The sequence below is a fragment of the Silene latifolia genome, chromosome 2, assembly GCF_048544455.1.
Source record: "Silene latifolia isolate original U9 population chromosome 2, ASM4854445v1, whole genome shotgun sequence".
NCBI classification, from domain to species: domain Eukaryota; kingdom Viridiplantae; phylum Streptophyta; class Magnoliopsida; order Caryophyllales; family Caryophyllaceae; genus Silene; species Silene latifolia.
In genome coordinates, this window is record NC_133527.1 from 116,840,220 (window position 1) to 116,860,785 (window position 20,566).

General features: G+C 38.4%; 1 protein-coding gene across 1 annotated transcript; it reads right to left on the minus strand.

Annotated features, from left to right (window-relative positions):
- Positions 1-390: 390 nt before the first annotated feature.
- On the minus strand, positions 391-4,423 carry LOC141642909 (GDSL esterase/lipase At5g45670-like). Its single transcript, XM_074451900.1, has 6 exons — positions 4,255-4,423; positions 3,505-3,634; positions 2,445-2,569; positions 1,278-1,508; positions 959-1,187; positions 391-820 (listed from the first exon to the last, which is right to left on the minus strand). Exons 1-6 carry the CDS (start codon positions 4,360-4,362, stop codon positions 549-551), a joined length of 1,095 nt encoding a protein of 364 aa, XP_074308001.1. The 5' UTR covers positions 4,363-4,423; the 3' UTR covers positions 391-548.
- Positions 4,424-20,566: the final 16,143 nt, after the last annotated feature.

Genomic DNA, 20,566 nt, shown 5'->3' on the forward strand with positions numbered 1-20,566 from the left:
TTTAATCATTTTATATTAGTATAATTTCTTTAAATACTAAATTTTAATAAAATGTCCCATCAACGGGTCGGGTCTTGACCCTAAATGTGCGGGTCATTATCGGGTCAGGTTATTTTCGGGTTCACATTTTTTCGGGTCGGGTTCGGCCGGGTTAATTCCGGTCGGTTTTTCGGGTCGGGTAATCTTTTGACAGGTCTAATTCAAGCCCAATGGACATTCGAGTGCTTAAGATAAATATTATAGTTGGACCTTAACATCACCTTAAGATTTTGATTATGATTATAGTTGGGCCTCAACATCACCTTAAGATTTTGATTATGGTTAAAATGATTCATCTATCGATTCAAGTTTCCGTCATATTCTAACAACAGTTACGAAGATAGTCCACTATGAATAATAATTTTAGTAATTAAAGGCTTTTTATTGATGGAAAATAAAAGACATACAAAGAGATAAGCAAGTACACGGAAATTAAAAACACCACCTCAAACAACAGAACTAATTACTGAATCCTTCATTGGACGATAATGATTGTCACTACTAATTGACTATTTGCTCGAAGAAACGTAATTAGTAGCGACCGTCTTGTTAATGAACGCAACATTGTTGGTTGATAATAACATATTAATGTTCATGGGATGAACAATATTTGCGTCGATTGCATTGAATGCCTTCTCTGCGGTAGCTATATTTGCCATTTCAGTTGTATGAAATCCATCCCAAAATATGTAGTTTCCTCTTTCGTCACACACATTTTCCGATTCTTGACACTGGAAATCTTCTCTTAGTTTGCAGCATGTATTATCTACGATTGCAGAACCTGGAAATAAAACGAAACCAAGCTAAGATCGAAATAAATAAAAACTTTGCAGCATCAGTATCGGCGGCAGCATTAACAGTACTCTAGCAATTTAAGATGATCATTTTGTATCATATAAATGTCGTATACATACAGTACCTGTGTCGCTGCTTATAGAGTTAATGTAAGTAAACTGTGCAGCAGGAAGTTTGGAATTGAGACGATCAACCAAAGAAATAAGCTTTTGGTTAAACAAGATGGCAGCATTGTTGATGCTGTCTACACAAAGTGATCCGTTTGTCCCGTGCATGTATATTTCTGCTAGTGTGCATCCAATCGAACCCGCTCCGAACACAGCCACCTTCCTTGCTCCAAATGCATACAATTTCTATTTTGAGACAAAATCAGAATTAGATATTACCAACTAATCAACATTGAAATCGGCGAATTTACATCACAAAAAAAAAAAAGAACTTGCCTTTAATTGGCGGGAATACTGACGAATAAGTACTTCAGCATACTGTTCAGGGTTATAAACGGAGCTTGATCGATAATGTTGTGGTAGAAAGTAGTTGTTGATGAAATCATTACTGCCCATATTCACCGTATAGAGACATTTGTTTAGCATAAAACCTTTTCCCATCAAAGTAAGTTTTGTGATTGTATTCAAGTGGTTTGCTAACTGCCTATCCAGGCTTATTCGATCACCCTGTCACACCATAACATCCAAATTACTCCCTCTTAAAAAAAAAGACTGGATTTTATGATATGTAAATAACAATTGTGATATTAAAAATATTACACAGTAATTTTTTTATAATCTAAAAAATTATTCACAAATACTTGTTTCATGAATGATACCGACAATTTCCGTCTCACGAAAAAACGGGATTTTATGACCATTCTATGTCAAATGTAACCACAACAGTCCATTTAGTGTTACAACGTATAGTAACTTGTTTTTCAAAAACTATCACATTTAGTTATAAAACAGATAGTCTAAAATCAAGTCTTATTATTTCAGACTAAAATAGGCATCTCTGAAAAGTGACCAACTAAATAAAATCATTGGTACTCTATAGTACACTAGTAGTCTAGTACTATATGCATCTTGGGATGTAAACATCGGTACTATGCCTCTTGGGATGTAATCAACTCCCCTCCTCTAAAATATCATTTATTTTTACTCTTTATACGTGCTCCTTATTACTTTAATTTCTACTTCTTAAATCGTACCTATTTTCTTTATCTTACTTTTATTGTCCTTTTTTCTTCCAAAATTTATCCCAAGTTAATTGTTCTATTTCTAAATTTTATACTCTCTCATATTCACTCCTTTTTTTTTCCCTTATCTTTTTTTACAAGAAACAAGTGAATAAGATAGAGTATGCCTGTGAAATGAGTAAACTATCAATATTGCCCTAAATTTACAAATTACTACCCTCTCCATCACTTTGACATTCTCGGCATTCTCTTTAATTTCTAAGTATAGGTAATTACTCTTTTATCTTAAATTATATTATTCCCAAATTAGAAAGTAGGACAATAAAAATAAGATAAACTGAGAAGATATTTGGGGCATTTTGGTAGGTATTTAAGTCACCAAGGGAGTATCTATTAATTTTTAAACTAAAAAAATACATACCAAATGTTGGCCCGTTTCAGAGCGAATTCCTGCTGCTCCTGAAGCGTAATTTACGCCCTTTACTATTTCATTCAATTTGGCAGTGCTATAAGGAGGTATGTACTCCTCGAATCCCAACAATTCAGCTGCATTCATATAACAAAATTGTGTACAAATGCGTTAACTCAAGTTGCCTAAGTTTCCTGGACCACAAATCCGCAATACACCAACTTTTTAAAATACAACGTGTACAATGAGTTTTAATTTATATTTATATTTTACTGCATATTATCTTGTGTATCCAACCAAAATACTTGTATAAAGCGGTTTTAAAAAAATATATCGTAATTATATTTGAATCCGTTTTATAATTATACTCCATCTCCCGGTCATTTGTTGTCCTTTTCCATATTAGGGGTGTCTCAATCATTTGTTATCCTTTCTATTTTAATAATGAATTTGATGAGTAATTTGATCAATCACACTTAAATTGTTCCACTTAAATTGTTCCACTTGTCATTTAGTAATTGACTCATTTCTCTTTCTTTGGTATTTGTGCGAAAATCAAAGTACAACAATTGACCGGGACGGAGGGAGTATTAGTGTAAAACTGCCTTACACAAGACTTAACCGTCTCCACTCTACAACTATAATGACTTGAACAATGAAAATAACGACCATTAGTTCTTCGCATTTTTATGAAAGTTTTGTCGACCGTATGAATAACTTCTTAGCACGCGCAAGGAAAATGTTTGGCTCAAAAAAAAAAAAAAAAAAAACTTAACAGGCAAATAGGTAAGATGGCCCAAAGTGTCTTAAGCTATTAGTTTCGTTGTCTAAGTTGGGAATGGTCCTATCAAAGTAGTGACATTGCACCTAAAATTGTGACATGAAACAGATATTTAGGTTTGACTAAAAATGTAGAGAGTAGTAATATCATTCAAATAAACGTTAATTAATTGCTCCCGTCTATCAAATTAAAAAGTGCATGTAATTCAATTAAATGGAGAGAGTTCATATAAGTGGAGAAGATAAATTTTATGTAAAATAACAACAGTAAATAAGAAAACAGAGAGCATACCAATTCTATCAACGAAATTGAGACCGTTGGAAAACCTTCCGGTAGGGACACCGCCGGGAAAATCGATGCCATAAGGAGGATAATTGGCTTTAGCCTTTGTATTAAGGTTATTGTTGTTACCAACATCTGATAATGAGTCAGTGGCGTATCTAGGATTTAGACGGTAGGGGTGCAGAAATTCATTAACTAGAATACGTCAAGTTAGTAACGAGACCTAGAGGACGTCATCCCTAGAGTTTATTTATAATAGAAAAAAATAGCTTTCTTGAGGAACTAAGAATGATAGCATGAACTCGTAACATTGACTAAAAAATTAAATCCATAATTTCGGCATGAAATAGTAACCATTAGTCTTGTGTAAGGCATTTTTATATCAAATTATTGTAAACGAATCCAATCATACGCATATTAGTGGGTAAAAGAAATTATTAAAAACAAACCCATTTTGTGAAAACGTGGGTAAGACCGTTTTAAAAAAAGTATTGTAAAATGAATAATAGGTGTATTAGTGTATACAACTTGAAAATAATAATTACCTAAAATGCATACACGTATATATATGTACATTGGAAAAAAAAACTTAAATTGTTGGCAGCGGGATTTGAACTCTGGAAGTCAGAGAAGGTGGCAGTATAGTTTACCACTCACACCAGAGCAGAATAATGATAATTAGGAAAACTAAAATGTATACATTTCCAAATTTCAGGGGGTGCGGGTGCATCCACCGCACCCCCTATAACGACGCCACTGTAATGAGTCTCCAAAAATGAAGTAACATGGCACTCTTGGTGTACTGTGTACTAAACCAATCGTGGCCATGAAAACTAGTGATACAAATAATGCCATTATTCTCCACATTTTTCTTATTGTTATTCACGAGTGAGGAGACCCGTAAGAAAGCTATTGTTGGTAGAATCGTATGCGAAGATCTCCTGTATTTATAGGAAACAATTTGTTCCCTTTTAGCCTTTTTTTACTTTTTATTTTTTTTTATCCTATCTTCTTTCATGATGTACAGAAAGTCACGATTTTACTGTTTTCACGACTTGAAACAAAAAAATTGACGAGATTGGAAGTTGGAACTCGTGATCAAGAGATATTATTATTATTATTATTATTATTATTATTATTATTATTATTATTATTATTATAGGGTTTTGATATATATACAATCCAATGAGTTGTATATATCAAAACCCTTATTTTCATTATTTATTATTATTATTATTATTATTATTATTATTATTTTATTTTTATTTTTAAAAAAGACGTAACTTTTATTAAGATAATACCAAATTTACAACAAATCATACTTGCTAATAATTAACTTAACTTTGCAGGTAAAAGACCTTACTTCTCGGCCATTATATTACTACAAAATCTCATTATAGACGGCTGACACGCCTAAAATGTCGCACTAAAAGATGGCCAAATTAACAATTTATATACCACTAAACACACTAATTAGCACTAATTATAAACTAGTAAAATAGCAAGCAAGGGGTCGAACCCAAGAGAAGATGGGTTTTGCAAGAGTGAAATTAAAAGAGTAATTAGAACAATTGTGACAACAATAACAACAAATATATAAAAAGGGGGGGTTTTGGGTTGAGTTTTAATTGTAACAAAAGCAAGGCAAATTCAAACAAGAGTGCAAAGCAAGTAAACAATCAAGAGTTTAAGATGGAAATTAATCAATATTAAGAAAGACTTAACCCGACTCAAAGTTTGGCACTTTAGTTGACAAAACCCTTCAATCAATCCTTCAATTATATATTATCACCCTATTGTGAAGATAAATCTTCTAAATCTCCTTAATAATGGCCAAATGACAAGGAAATCACACTTAATCAAATAACCCAACTTATCAATTCTACCAAGTAGAAATCACATACATTAGACAAATTAATAAGAAGATATGAGCACAAGAGATTCAATAGGGGTAATTAGACACAATGAAATCACAATTAATGCCCAATTACAAGTTAATCCTTTACTTGCTAATTAAGCCAAGAAGAAATCACATTCATTAGCATAATAACAAGGTGTTGCAAAGATAAGATTACAAGGAAATCACACTTAATAATCTCAACAACAATAAATTAAGGAACTTGATTAATTAAGCAACAAGGAAATCACACTTAATTACTCAATATAAACAAAGATTCCAAAATTCAAACAATAAACACAAAAGGATTAACAATGATAATTAAAATTAAAGAAGGATTAAAGGATCTTACAACCAAAGTTTAAGCCTTGAGTCGGATTAAGATAGGAGATTAGTTCTCCATAATTAGATCTAAAACCCAATTCAAAAGATGAAAATATTCCCAAATTACAACCTTGATTAATTAAAGTGAACAAAAAGATGCTTAACCTAATTGCAAACTTGCTATCTATAACACCCAAAACCTAGTAATCAATGGGCTTAATAAAGGGGAAGGCCCGTAATACAAAACGGGAACAAAAGTCACCAAACCCAGAAAACTCGCACGGTGCGAGTTTTGGAACAGGAAACTCGCACCGTGCGAGTTTGCTGCTGGAGTCCGTCTTCCTTTCGTTCTTCCTTTGATCCTTTGGAAGGCTTTCTTGGTGCATTTCTTCAAGCTTGTTCTTGGCTCTTCCTTGGACATTTCTCTTGATCTTTCGGCTTCCTAATCTTCACTTGAACTTAGGCTAAATGGTGAAACATATGGAATTGGCTAAATAACGTCAAAAACATCACAAACCGCTACCAAATGCTACCAAATGAGCTCAAAATTATACCAAAATGTAGTAGAAATAGGAGCTCATCAAACACCCCACACTTAGCCCTTTGCTCGTCCCGAGCAAACTAGAATAAAACTAATCACCACCTAGGCCAAGAAGTACGGGCACTCCTAATTTACCACTCTTCATCTCACTTCTTCCTTCTTATATCATCCCTCTTCTAAGCACATGGTCACTCTTCTTCATAGCTTCAACAAGTGAGTAAGTGACCCAAATTCCACCAATATGAACCTCTCTTCTCTCACGCCCCCTCCTTATGTCATCCCTCAACTAAGATGGTCCTAAGTCCACCAATTCATCCATACATCCTTCCCAAAACTCAACACTTCCTCCTTATTACTCCCCCTTATCACTCCACTTGGTAATACAAGGCTACCATGGTCACTAAAGCCTCTCCTTACAATCAATTTGGCAACCTCAAACACTCCATTCTTCAACAATTCACAACAACTCAACAACTCACCAACTCATCAACCAAAAACAACTCTCCAACAATGCATAATGCAAGTCAACACAATCCCATGCTTCAAGTATGACAAGCACTAGTAACAAAGTAAGCTTCCAAATCCCCCTCCTAGTCTTGGCATATCACTATCCTACCCTTCCGGCCTTCTAGAGCTCCACCACTTATGTCACCAACTTCAATGGAAATAGTCAAGTATGTGACATGATTTCAAGGCTTCAAAGAGGTCACATGATTTTTCAATTTTTTTCCTACTTCTCTCATTTTGCCTAAACCGCCCTTTCGGGTTTTCGGTTTAGCTCTTTTCCTCACCTCTACTCTCGTGGCTCGCACTCTTTTCTTCATTTTGCCCGGAGCGCCCTTTTGGGTTTTCACTCCGACCTCGGCCACTTTCCCATTTTTGCCTAGGATGCCCTTTCGGGTTTTCATCCTGGCCGGGTTTTTCTTTTTCTTTTCTTTTTTCTTTTTTTCTTTTCTCTTTTTTTTTCTTCATTTATTTTTTTCTTCATTTATTTTTTTTTTTATTTTATTTTTTTTGAATGAAATGAAGTACAATGCATGGAATGGAATATAATACAAGATGTACATGATGTTACCAACTCATGCCCACCCCACACTTAATTTTTCACTTTGTCCCCAAAGTGTGAGGTGAACACCCTAAACTCACTCAAGAGTGTGAGCTAGAGGCACCTCCAAAGTCCGGAGGTCCTCCTCTTCTTCTTGCTTCTCTTCTTCTTCTCATTCTAGCCCTTTCGGCTCTTGTTTCCTCAACCTTAGCCTCATTGTACCCTTCGTATTGGGTGGGGAATTGTTGCATGAATTGAGCATTCATCGCGGCCACCATATCAAAAGTTGCGTTTGAAGTATAACGCATCTCTTCCAAATCTTCTTGATAATGGTGGTAGCGGTTTTCGGTGATTCCCCACCGAGCATTCTCCGTTAGTTGCATTTGGGAGAGGGTAGATTCAATGTTTGAGACACGGTTGGTGATGTTGGTTTGCCATGATTAGAAGGCCGGGTAGTTGAATTGAGGGTCCGAAAAAGGATATTGTGGTTGTTGTTGTGGCATTTGGGGAGGAGTGAAATGTGGCTCATCAAAGGGGGCATTAGGCATGGGTTCATCAAATGGTGCATCATGAGGCATGTCACCAAACGTCAAAGCCCCCCCCCACTTGCGGTTGCTCTCCTCCCTCATCCTCTTCCGGCTCAACTACTTGGGCTCTATCAACCCAAAGGTACACAAAAGCATCGTCGGGAGGCATGTAGAAATCTTGTGCACTCCCCCAACCCAAGGGTGGTGAGTCGGAGGGACGGGGTAGATACATGTAGTGCTTGGAATTTTGTCCACCCATGCACCAAATGACCAAGGGGGAGACTTTGTCAACCACCTCAATAATTTTTGAGTGCTTCAAGTAATGGTAGTCTATGAGACCACTACCATCAAGAGGATATGCATTGGGTGGAAATGGTACACCCGTCTTTTGCACAATCAAATCGATCATGCCCCCAATAAAAATGGTCCCTTTGGGATTCTTTTGAAGTTCAAGGCACTCACTTACAAACAAGTCCACCCAATCCGGCACTCCCCTCCCTTCCGGGGTCATTGACCAAAGACATTGAATTTGTTGGTATTGCATTTTGGTCGGTTCGGTCATGACCAAGAAATTTGTGTTTATATGACGGCTTAGGAGGCGTAAGACCGGGTTGGGGATGGTGGTATTCTTTGAGTTCCCGTGACGTACGTCACCCGTAATATTGTTCCAAAAGGCACTCATCAATGATTTATCAAGTTTTTCCTTGACGGGGGCATTGGTGATATGGAGGGCCTCGCGCACCTCATCATAAGTCAAAGTATGGGTGAGGCGGCATGCCCGGAATTTGATTCCCGGGACCTTGTCCCTCCCCAATTTAACCTTTTCCAACGATGACAAAAACTCATAAGTAACACCCCTTCGGGTGGGTGCGGCAACACGAATATAGGCCTCAAGTCCGACCTTTTCTAATAGCATACGAGTTATGGGAAGCATTCCCAACTCGATAAGAAGGTTTTCATCAAGGAATTTGGTTTGTGCCACGGTAGACACCGAGGCAAACTTTTTCCAATTTGAGAGGGCCGTGTCTCGGAGGCCCTCCTTACCCGAATACTCATTTGCATAAGAATCCGAGGCTCCCTTGGATCCTTTTGAGGAGGAAGCCGCGGTTTATTTTCCTTTTCCCATTATAGAGCAATTAGAATTTCAGAAAAAACACAATTTTTGAAGAAAATTTTGGGTGAGGCAATTGATCAAACACCTAATATGCACTACAAAAAATGTTGTGCTAATTAGCTATTTGCTAGAAAAGAAACACCTCACTAGTTAAAGGGTTGTTTTAAGGAAGATTTCAACACAAATAGACAACTAAATTTCGAATTTGAAGAACACAAATTCGACTTTTAGTAAACTAGAAATGACAAGGAGAAGAATAAGGTGTTATACCTCCCTTTGATCCTTGTATGTGTCGTTTGGTGAAGAATGCTACCCAAAAATGCTCAAATCTGTCCCTTTAATCTAACTTGCAACCCAAAATCTTCAATTTCTTCAATCACTTGCAAACCCTTGCTCGAAATGATGATGGTTTTCCCGGATTTTCTGCAATTCACCTTACCCAAATTGATGTTGGGAGATAAAAGTTGATTAAACTTGAAGGTGAATGCTTGATTTGGGTGATTTGAGAAGGATTTTGATGGGTGATTTAGGGGTTTAGGGTTAGTGAGGAAGAGAGAGGTAGAATGTTAAGAGAATTGGGGAAGAACAATGAATGAGTCGTGGAAAAAAGAAGCTGAAATGTCGAATTCTTCAAAAACTCGCACGGTGCGAGTTATGCTCCCAGGAAACTCGCACCGTGCGGTTTCTCTGCTGGAAGTGAGCTTTTTGTTGATTAATTCTCCACTTTAGCCAATTCTTTTACCCGTCATTCTTCCTTCTTTTCTTCACATATGCCCTTGAGTTGATATCCTAACACTAAAACACACATTAAAACATCCTAACATGCTAAAAATATTAATGAAAATGCAAATGATTTAATTTATTATGCAAGAAGTAAAGGATGTAAGGAATTTAAACATGCAAAGTGCAATATAAACAATGCAATGCGGAATTTAAATATGCAAGGGAAAGAAATATTTACAAACTTTTTCCGTTTATTTAACGCCGATGGCTCGACAAATTTGCACTTTCATCAATTTGAGTAGATTGGATCAACAAGATGGAGTGTTTCTACTTCACCCACTTCAATTCCTTCATGATAATGCTTAAGCCTTTGCCCATTTACTTTCAAGACTTTCCCGGTCTTCAAACACTTGATCTCTATTGCTCCATGTTGAAAAACTTTCACCACTTCATATGGTCCCATCCATCGAGACCTCAATTTCCCGGAGAAAAGTCTAAGCCTATTTTGAAAAAGTAAGACTTTCTCTCCCACTTGGAACACTCTTCTTGAAATCATATTATTATGCCATGCTCTTGTTCTTGCCTTGTAAATGGAAGCATTCTCATAAGCATCATTCCGGATTTCTTCCAACTCTTGTAGTTGAAGTTTCCTATGAAGACCCGCTTCATCCCATTGCAAGTTAAACGACTTGACCGCCCAATAGGCTCGATGCTCAACCTCCACGGGTAGATGACATGATTTCCCAAAAAGTAAGCGGTAAGGTGACATCCCGATTGGAGTTTTATAAGCCGTGCGATAGGCCCACAAGGCATCATCTAACCTCAAGCTCCAATCCTTGCGGTCGGGATTCACCGTCTTCTCAAGGATAGCCTAAATCTCCCTATTAGAAACCTCGGCTTGACCGTTGGTTTGAGGGTGATAGGCGGTTGAGACTTTATGAAGTACCCCATACTTTTTGAGAAGAGCTCCAATGGCTTTGTTGCAAAAGTGAGTGCCCCGGTCGCTTATCAAAGCTTTTGGAAAACCAAAACGAGAAAAGATGTTGGTTTTGATGAATTCTCCAACCACCTTTGCATCATCGGTCTTGGTGGCCTTAGCCTCCACCCACTTGGAGACATAGTCCACCGCCAAAAGTATATAAACATTCCCACAAGAGGCGGGAAATGGTCCCATGAAGTCAATACCCCACACATCAAATATTTCGCAATAGATCATGGGTGTTTGGGGCATTTCTCCTCTTTTTGAAATATTACCAACTCTTTGGCATCTATCGCATGTCTTCACCATGGCATGAGCATCACGGAAGAGTGTGGGCCAAAAGAAACCGCTTTCCAACACCTTTCTAGCCGTTTTCTTGGCTCCAAAATGACCCCCACAAGCATACTCGTGGCTAAACCGAAGAATTGACATGATTTCGGTGTCCGGCACACACCTCCTTATCACTTGATCGGCACAAAATTTCCACAAATAAGGATCATCCCACACATAGTACTTGGAATCACTCTTGATTTTGTCTCTTTGATGTCGAGTCAAACCCGGTGGAAATTTGCCCAAGACCAAGTAATTCACGATATGTGCATACCGAGGTTCGGTAGACATCAATGCAAGAAGGGCTTCATCCGGGAAGGTCTCCTTTATTGAACTTTGTGGTACCAAGGAGTCTTCTTGGATGATTCTACTAAGATGATCCGCCACCGTGTTGGTGGAGCCTTTCTTGTCCTTGAGTTCAACGTCAAACTCACTCAAGAGTAGTACCCATCTCATCAAACGGGGCTTGGATTCTTTCTTAGAGACAAGGTGTCTCAAAGCGGCATGATCCGTGAAGATGATGACCTTGGCTCCAAGAATATAAGATCGGAATTTCTCTAAGGCAAACACCACCGCAAGAAATTCTTTCTCGGTAGTTGTATAGTTCCTTTGAGCTTCATTCATCATTGTCGATGCATATTGAATAACATGAGGTGCTCTTCCTACCCTTTGGCCAAGTACCGCGCCAAGGGCATAATTGCTTGCATCCGACATTATCTCAAACGGTTCATTCCAATTGGGAGGTTGAATTATAGGTGCCGAAATAAGCTTCTCCTTGAGCATATCAAAAGCTCCCTTGCATTCTTCACTCATGACAAATTCACAATCCTTTTGAAGTAGCTTGCATAGAGGAGCGGCAATCTTGGATAAATCCTTAATGAAACGCCGGTAGAACCCGGCATGACTGATGTGAACATTATTTGCGCACATTTAGTCCCCTAATTGAGCCTATTTTGCATACTATTATAACATTCTATGGCCATTTTATCCGTCAAAATCTTCCTATTTGCTTTTCTATCGCATTTCATATGTTTTGTAGAAAAGGAGATGATAAGGCGGAAATCCCCGTCTTGCCTGCGTATTTGGAAGCTACTTGACGATACAAGATGGACTAGTATGAAGAGGAAGCAAAGACCAAAGACCAATCCCGCAAGAATAAAATGGGAATGAGCAAAAGGGAAGAAAAGAAGGAGAATCACTGCTGAAGAACAATCCGAGCGGATTGTCTCCAATCCGCCCGTCTCCTCACTACACAATCCGAGCGTCTTGCTTTGAATCCGCTCGGATTGCCCCACCAGAATCCGCCCGGATTCCATCAAATCCGCTCGTCTTCCTCTCCCAGAATCCGCCCGTCCCGACCACAATACGCACGGATTCCTCCACAGCACAATTTCGTCTTCTCCAAGCTACAAAGAAAGAAGCCCTTCCTTCAAGAAATACCGGCTTCTCCCTGCTCAAATCTCAAAAGTGTAATTACTAGTTTAGCCCTTAGTTAACCCTAATGCATCCACCTAATTTCCACTATAAATACCCCATCTTGGTAATTAATCAAGTGTGTGGTTTTTAGGAGGAAATTCTCTTAGATTAGATTAGGAGTAGATTAGAATAGATTACTCTTTAATCTTTCCACAAATTACAAATTAATCTCTCCTTAATTATTGTTCAAGTTTATTATTCAAGTTTATTTTTGGGTAATTGAAGATTATTGGGTTATTATTGGGAGATTGACAACCTTCCATCAATCATCAAGTTCTTCTATTATTTTTTGCATTATTATTTGAATCACCTCAAGTTTGGTATAATTCTTTACTCTTTAATCTTTATTGTTCATTTCTTCATTCTATTATCATGTTTATACTTGTTGTGATGATTGACACCATTAATGACATGCTTCCCATGATGATGAGTGAGTAGTTACTTAGCTAGGATTAGTGGGTAATTAAGGGAAACCAACATGGGATTGATTCATGCTTAATCTAATATGTTTTCATGATCAAATTGCTTGCTTGTTGTGATGTCAACTTTATGCACATGTCATGTTTGATGAAATGCTAAGCCTATGAATCCTTGCATTTACAACCATCTCTTATCTACTCAACTTGACTTGTAAGATATAACCCAACTCGAGTCTTGTTAGATCATGCATAGAAGTTGAATAGGAGGAAAGTAAGTCGACTTGTAGGTGTTGTACAATCTAATCGATTCGGTTCCGGGACCCAACTCTTCCTATGAACCGTAAGATATAACCTAACTCGGTTCCTCCACAACACTAATTGCTTGCAACTTTGTAAACATGTTTGTATGATCAACACCATGAATCCCCTATGACCCCATGACATCCTAGCACTTTTAATCATTTGTTTACATCCTTTATTTCGTTGCTTGTTATACTCTATTGCTTTTATTAGTCTAGACACAACTACAAACCCAAATCAATCGTGACACTTGCATAAATTGTGATAGATAGACTTAGAACCCAAAGCACACCGTCCCATGGATCGACCTCGACTACCACTAACTAGTTGTATGTTGAGTATTATAAATGTGTTTGATGGATGTGTGACGACCAACTCTTGTCCTACCAAAATGGCGCCGTTGCCGGGGATGGTGCTATGTGATTAAGTTCTTACTTGTTTGTCTATTTTGATTTTGCTTTCACCTTGAGGAACTTGTTCCTCAAGGATTGTTCTTACCATTTTTGTGTAGTTTCCATGTTTGTAGTTATCTCCTTGTCTTAGTTATGATGACTCAAGACATGTGTTATGGAGTATGTGGTGGATCTTTTGAGTATGACTATGGGTATGGGGAGTTTGAGGAGCAAGTCAACACAAACCTACCTTATTATTTGTACAACGAAAATCCTAACCACTACCCCAACGTTTCCCACCAAAATTACCACACCCAATATCAACAACAACCACCCACCCGATACCCATTTCACAATGAACTTCAATTGCCACAATACAACCACTTTAACACATACCCACAACAAAAAGATGAACCCATTCAAAACATGATTCTCCAAATGATGGGAGATCAACAAAACTTCTTCAAACAAATGCTAGAAGAGAGCCGAAAAGAAGATAATGTTCTTAAAGACATTGTTATCCAAAGAGAGGAGTTGAGGATTCAAATTGCTCAATTAAAAGAATTCCAAGCAAACACTCACCACCGTTCTTTGGATATTGAGCATAAATGCGAGTTTGAAGTAGTGACATTTGACATGGAAGATGAAAAGTGGGAAGAGCCAAGTTCCTTGAGCTCTTGTGACTATGAAAGTGTTGTGTTCGATGAAGAAGACATGAGGTTGAGCAAACCAAATACTCTTAACCTTTGTGAGTATGAGGGTGTGTCTTTTGATGTGAACGTTGAGGTGTTGGAAAAAGAGCTAAATGAAGCCCCCATTTATGATTCACGTGAGGATAGCAACAATGATGATGAGCCTAGAGGAGGGACTCACAATATCACCTTGCTTGAGGAGCCTATCCTTGAGGCATTTGAGATACCCTATCATGAAGAAGAACGTCCTTCCTTTATCATTCATGAAGACCACTTGGCACCTATCATGGAGCCAATGATCATTGAAGAGGATATGTTAGACCTTCTTCAAAAGGCCAAAGTTTCTTACAAGAGCTATTTGGTAAAAAAGCTTAAAGAGAAAATTGCTCGTGAGGCTACTTGTGAAGATTTGGCACCCATGATTTCAACTCCTATGGTATCCGATCATCAAAGTCATGAAAATTCTCCTTCTACTCATGAAGGATTGATAAATTCAAATGCTATCGTCATCACCAAAATTGAAGAAGAAGTTGGTAAGTGGAAGTCCACGGATGAAAATGAACCACACTTCATGCTTAGTCTTAATAAGAATCATGGGTGTATATATTTGAAGCATCGGAAAAGCTCTAACGCTAAGGAGAAGCCAAGAAAAAGAGCATTCTACAAGCTTCCTTGGCCAAATTTCATATTCAAATTGAGCAACCCATACTTGTGCTTGTTTGGAGCTTCTTCACAAGCTTTTGATCTTTTATTAAGAGCTTTGAGCTCTATGGATAAGAGTCTCTACAAATTGAACTAGTTGGTGGAGTCCTACCTCAAAACCACCATTTGTAAGATATTTCTGGAACCCCTTTACTTTGTATAATATTGTACATTTACATTTGTATTTAATTTCTTGCATGAGAGAGAAGAGAGAGAGAGTCATCTTACATGTTTCATGAGCAAATTCCAGAAAAAGATAAGGAAAAAGAGAAAATCAGTGAAAAGGGGTATGTTGTTTCGTGAAAAAGAAAGAAGAAGAAGGAAAGAAGCAGAAAGACGCCCGGATTCTAGCAAATCCGCCCGTCCAGGGCCCACGAGAAAGCAAAAATTGAAACTGAAGAAGAATCCGTGCGGATTCCAGGAAATCCGCCCGTCCAGATCAAGCCGTCCGTCCCGAACAAAATCCGCCCGTCTTTTACCTGCTTCTCAGCCAAAGAATTTCTCTGTTCTAGAATCCGTGCGGATTCTACCAAAGACGCCCGTCTTCTTTCCCAGAAATCCGACCGTCTCGACTGAAATCCGCTCGGATTGTACTGTTCCCTCGGATAAAGCGGGTTCGATCCAATCTTATCCGTTCGGATTCCCTACTTCTTCTATATAATCACCCCCCTTCTCCCTCATTTCCTCACCTTACCAAACCCTAAAACACTCATCTCAACCCTCAAAATCATCCCCCAATCCTCAAAAACACCCCCATCACCAACATTCAAATGGCACCATTGACAAACACCAAAGGAAAGGCCAAGAAATTGGTTGAATCATTCGGGAAGAAGCGCAAGGGATCAACCTCTTCAACACCACGAGAGGTAGTACTACCAAGGAACACCCGACCCTTAATGAGGGGAGGCATTGAACAACTCAACAACTTCCAAGAAGTGATCTTCCTATCCGACGACCACCGCGAAAAATTCGTCGAGCTTCTAGGTAAGAAGTACGAACCTACTCAATTTGTTGATACTAGGGTGTTGGAAATCCTTAAGATAAGGTACCCTACCGAGATGTTCTTTAATGGCCTTGGCATTGGGAGCTTTTTCCATGCCCATGAAGAGACTTACCTTAGTCTCACACTTGAATTCTTGAGTAGCCTTCGCATTGTGGCGGATACCCACAACAATGTAGGCATGGAGTTTAGGTTATGCAACCTAGACCATGTTCTTTCTCTTGAGGAATTTGCCTATGTTTTCGGTCTTGAAGTACCCACCGACTATACCGAAAAACCCGATAATTTTAATGTGGACTTTCTTTGGAAAGCTATCTCCGGGAGGGACTTTACCCATATAAAGCATTGCTATACATTTGCTATCCAACATCCGGTGATTCGATTCACCGAACGCTTTGTAGCCGGTTGCATCAATGGGAGGTACGAGCAAGATCGGTGTACTCTCATCGACTTAACTTTTCTTGAGTCTTATTTGAATGTTCGAGCGGTGAGGCGTTATAACTTCAACACGCCACTTGAGATACTTACTAGGTTCCATGATTTTGCTCAAGGGACCACCCAACTCAAAACCTTTGTGATGGGAGGTCTAATTACAATTTTGGCCAATCACCTTTGTCCCGGGTTCAATGCCCGAGGAACCTATATTCCTCTAGAGGGGAGGACTTTGATTGATGAGCACACAATCTTCCACAGTCACCGATGGTGCAACTACACTCGAGATGGGAGTGTGGAGTGGCACACCAAGGGATGTACTTCAATGGTCCTTGAGGGATGGAAGATACCGGGCATTGACCCAAGATTGAGTCCATACTCTCCTCCACCAAGCTACCTCCTTGAAATCCAAATTCTTGATAATCCCCCTCAAAGGGAAGAGCCACACCGTCAACCACCTCGTGGAGGGCCAGGAATACCTATTCGCCCACCTTCCTACGTACCCATCCCGCCATACCCTACTCCTTATACCGAATTCCAACCGGAAATCCCCAACACCCCGGGTATTAATGATTTGATGACACTCATGAATAGAGTGGACCTTGGGGTGCATAAAGGAAGGGAAGACAACTACTTGGCCCTCTACCCCCAATACTATAACATGGCTCAACAAGGGTATGTTGACCCTAATGGCCCTTTGCCCTCTTGGGCACAACCGGAGCTCTTGTTCCCAAATTATGGGGACCAAGCTTGGGGTCGAGGAGACGGAGGGCAATCTAGCCAAGGTGGAGGGTACTCGGGTCAAGGAGGAGGATTTGACCAAGGAGGATATTGGGGCCAAGCACCCGGATATGATCAAGCCGGAAGTTCTCATGGTTATGGCTATGATCAAAATGAGGATGACGAGTGAAAGAGGCCTACTTCACCACTTCCATTTGTGTGATACCCATCTCTCCCTCTCTCTCTTTTGTATATACATTGCATTTAGTGTAGCTTTTGCATGCATTTGTTTTATTTATTTCATATTGCATTTGCATTAGTTAGTTCATGTAGTATAGTTTGCATTGTAATATATCTCACATGATTCATGTAGGTAGTTGCATATAGATTAGAATTCATGCATAGTTACTAATGACCAATCCTATTCTTTTCTACACTAGAAATAGTGTTTAAATCGGTTTGGGGAGGTTTGATCATAAGTGACCATAGTTTAAATCATGCATCATATAGTATAGATTAGATTGCATTCATTTGTTATATATGTCATATAGAATTGCATTTAGTTAGAGCATGCATTCATTCATATCGTATCATTGGTTTTGTACTTTAAAAATCAAAAATTCAAAAACATGTTTTTCTTTTTCATTCCTACTCCTACATGTACATTGAGGACAATGTCCAAAATAAAGTGGGGGATGGGAATTTATATTCCAAAAAAATGATAAAAATTGAAAATTTTTGAAAAATCCCAAAAATATGTCTTTTAATTTCATAAAAACAAAAACCATAAACCATAAAAATTTGAAAAATTGAAAAATCCAAAAACAAGTTCATTTCCTTTGTAGTGTAGACTTGTATATATTGTTTTGTATATATTGTGTTTGTTCATCCTTTTTCACATTGATTGACTACGCCACATCCGAGACATGAGGATATTGAAGACCGCATGGTATGATCTTTCCAATCTCCTTTTTCCTCTTTATGTTAATGACTATGTGGCTTTACTTTGATTGATGCGGTATAACAATGTGAATTCAGAACATGCATTTAGTTTATATGTCATATTAGTTGGTAGAATCATATGCATTAGGATGTATATATGTTAGTTGCATCATGGCATGTAGTTTGCATGTTAGAAAATTTTGCGAAACCGTCTACTTGGGAAGCTTGACAAATGTATATAGGCCCTAGTAGATGCTTTTTCTTCTTAAGACTTTGCTTGTTAGAATACTTGTAAAACACCCTAGGATGTGTCATGCTAGTATCCCTTGACCCATGGATTAAGGCCTAGTCAAGAGTACCTTGTGGTGTGATAACTCCTTGGCTACCGTTTATTCCAAGGTGACCCTTGAAACCATGCAACCATCATTCATCCATGTTCTACCACACATTTTGTCAACAAAAGGGAATGGGCACAAAAAGAAATCAATTTGAGTTCAATGAAATGAAAAGTGAAAGAAAGTTTGCAAATTGCATCAAATGAAAAGAGGAGCAAAAATAGAACTCCTATGCTTAAAATGTAAGCCACCCTCGTTACTAATTGGGGTGACTTTGAAAATGTTCAAAAAGAAATGCAAAGAAAAGTTGAAAGTTGTCAAGTGTTGAAATGCCAAAAATCAAAAAGAAATGGCAAAAAGAAAGTGTTCTCAAATGTTATATGCCACAAGAAATTTGGGGGGAAAAACAACAACAAAAGCAAACTCCCAAAATGAAACTCAAATTCTATCGATCCCTTTATCCATCGTATCCATTTTTGTGCATGGTAGAGAGGGGACGACCCTTCTTCTTGTCTAGGCAAGAGGGGGAATTCCGCGATCCTCCAGTGTTTCTAACACCATAGGGAGTCTACTCTTGACAAAAGCATTTAACGATTGAGGACAAAGGTACCCTAGCCTGACACAACTTGGAGGTGATTTATTGGTATCCTTCTAGGCTTAGTAGTTTGAACAAATTGCATCTATGAAGGATTGTGTACCCTTGAATTGCTTCCCTTGTAGATAATTTCCGCCACTTAGATGAGGAAAGTGGCTATTCTTTTTGTAGATGCATCCATTATGTGTTTTTGTGTGCTTAATGTTTGGATGTGTCACCATTTTGGCAAGACCCACCTTGCCTTGCAAGAAGGCATCCTACCTCATGGTTGTCTTGTTGTGAGTTGAAGGGGCGGAGTGAGACCCGCTAATTGTCTCATATCGGTTATGTTATTAGGTTAGTATAAATAAAGGTCTAGTTTTAGTCACCTCTTTACTCGGGACGAGTAAAGGTTCGGTTTGGGGATATTTGATGTGAACATTATTTGCGCACATTTAGTCCCCTAATTGAGCCTATTTTGCATACTATTATAACATTCTATGGCCATTTTATCCGTCAAAATCTTCCTATTTGCTTTTCTATCGCATTTCATATGTTTTGTAGAAAAGGAGATGATAAGGCGGAAATCCCCGTCTTGCCTGCGTATTTGGAAGCTACTTGACGATACTAGATGGACTAGTATGAAGAGGAAGCAAAGACTAAAGACCAATCCCGCAAGAATAAAATGGGAATGAGCAAAAGGGAAGAAAAGAAGGAGAATCATCATTGAAGAACAATCCGAGCGGATTGTCTCCAATCCGCCCGTCTCCTCACTACACAATCCGAGCGTCTTGCTTTGAATCCGCTCGGATTGCCCCACCAGAATCCGCCCGGATTCCATCAAATCCGCTCGTCTTCCTCTCCCAGAATCCGCCCGTCCCGACCACAATACGCACGGATTCCTCCACAGCACAATTTCGTCTTCTCCAAGCTACAAAGAAAGAAGCCCTTCCTTCAAGAAATACCGGCTTCTCCCTGCTCAAATCTCAAAAGTGTAATTACTAGTTTAGCCCTTAGTTAACCTCAATGCATCCACCTAATTTCCACTATAAATACCCCATCTTGGTAATTAATCAAGTGTGTGGTTTTTAGGAGGAAATTCTCTTAGATTAGATTAGGAGTAGATTAGAATAGATTACTCTTTAATCTTTCCACAAATTATACATTAATCTCTCCTTAATTATTGTTCAAGTTTATTATTCAAGTTTATTTTTGGGTAATTGAAGATTATTGGGTTATTATTGGGAGATTGACAACCTTCCATCAATCATCAAGTTCTTCTATTATTCTTTGCATTATTATTTGAATCACCTCAAGTTTGGTATAATTCTTTACTCTTTAATCTTTATTGTTCATTTCTTCATTCTATTATCATGTTTATACTTGTTGTGATGATTGACACCATTAATGACATGCTTCCCATGATGATGAGTGAGTAGTTACGTAGCTAGGATTAGTGGGTAATTAAGGGAAACCAACATGGGATTGATTCATGCTTAATCTAATATGTTTTCATGATCAAATTGCTTGCTTGTTGTGATGTCAACTTTATGCACATGTCATGTTTGATGAAATGCTAAGCCTATGAATCCTTGCATTTACAATCA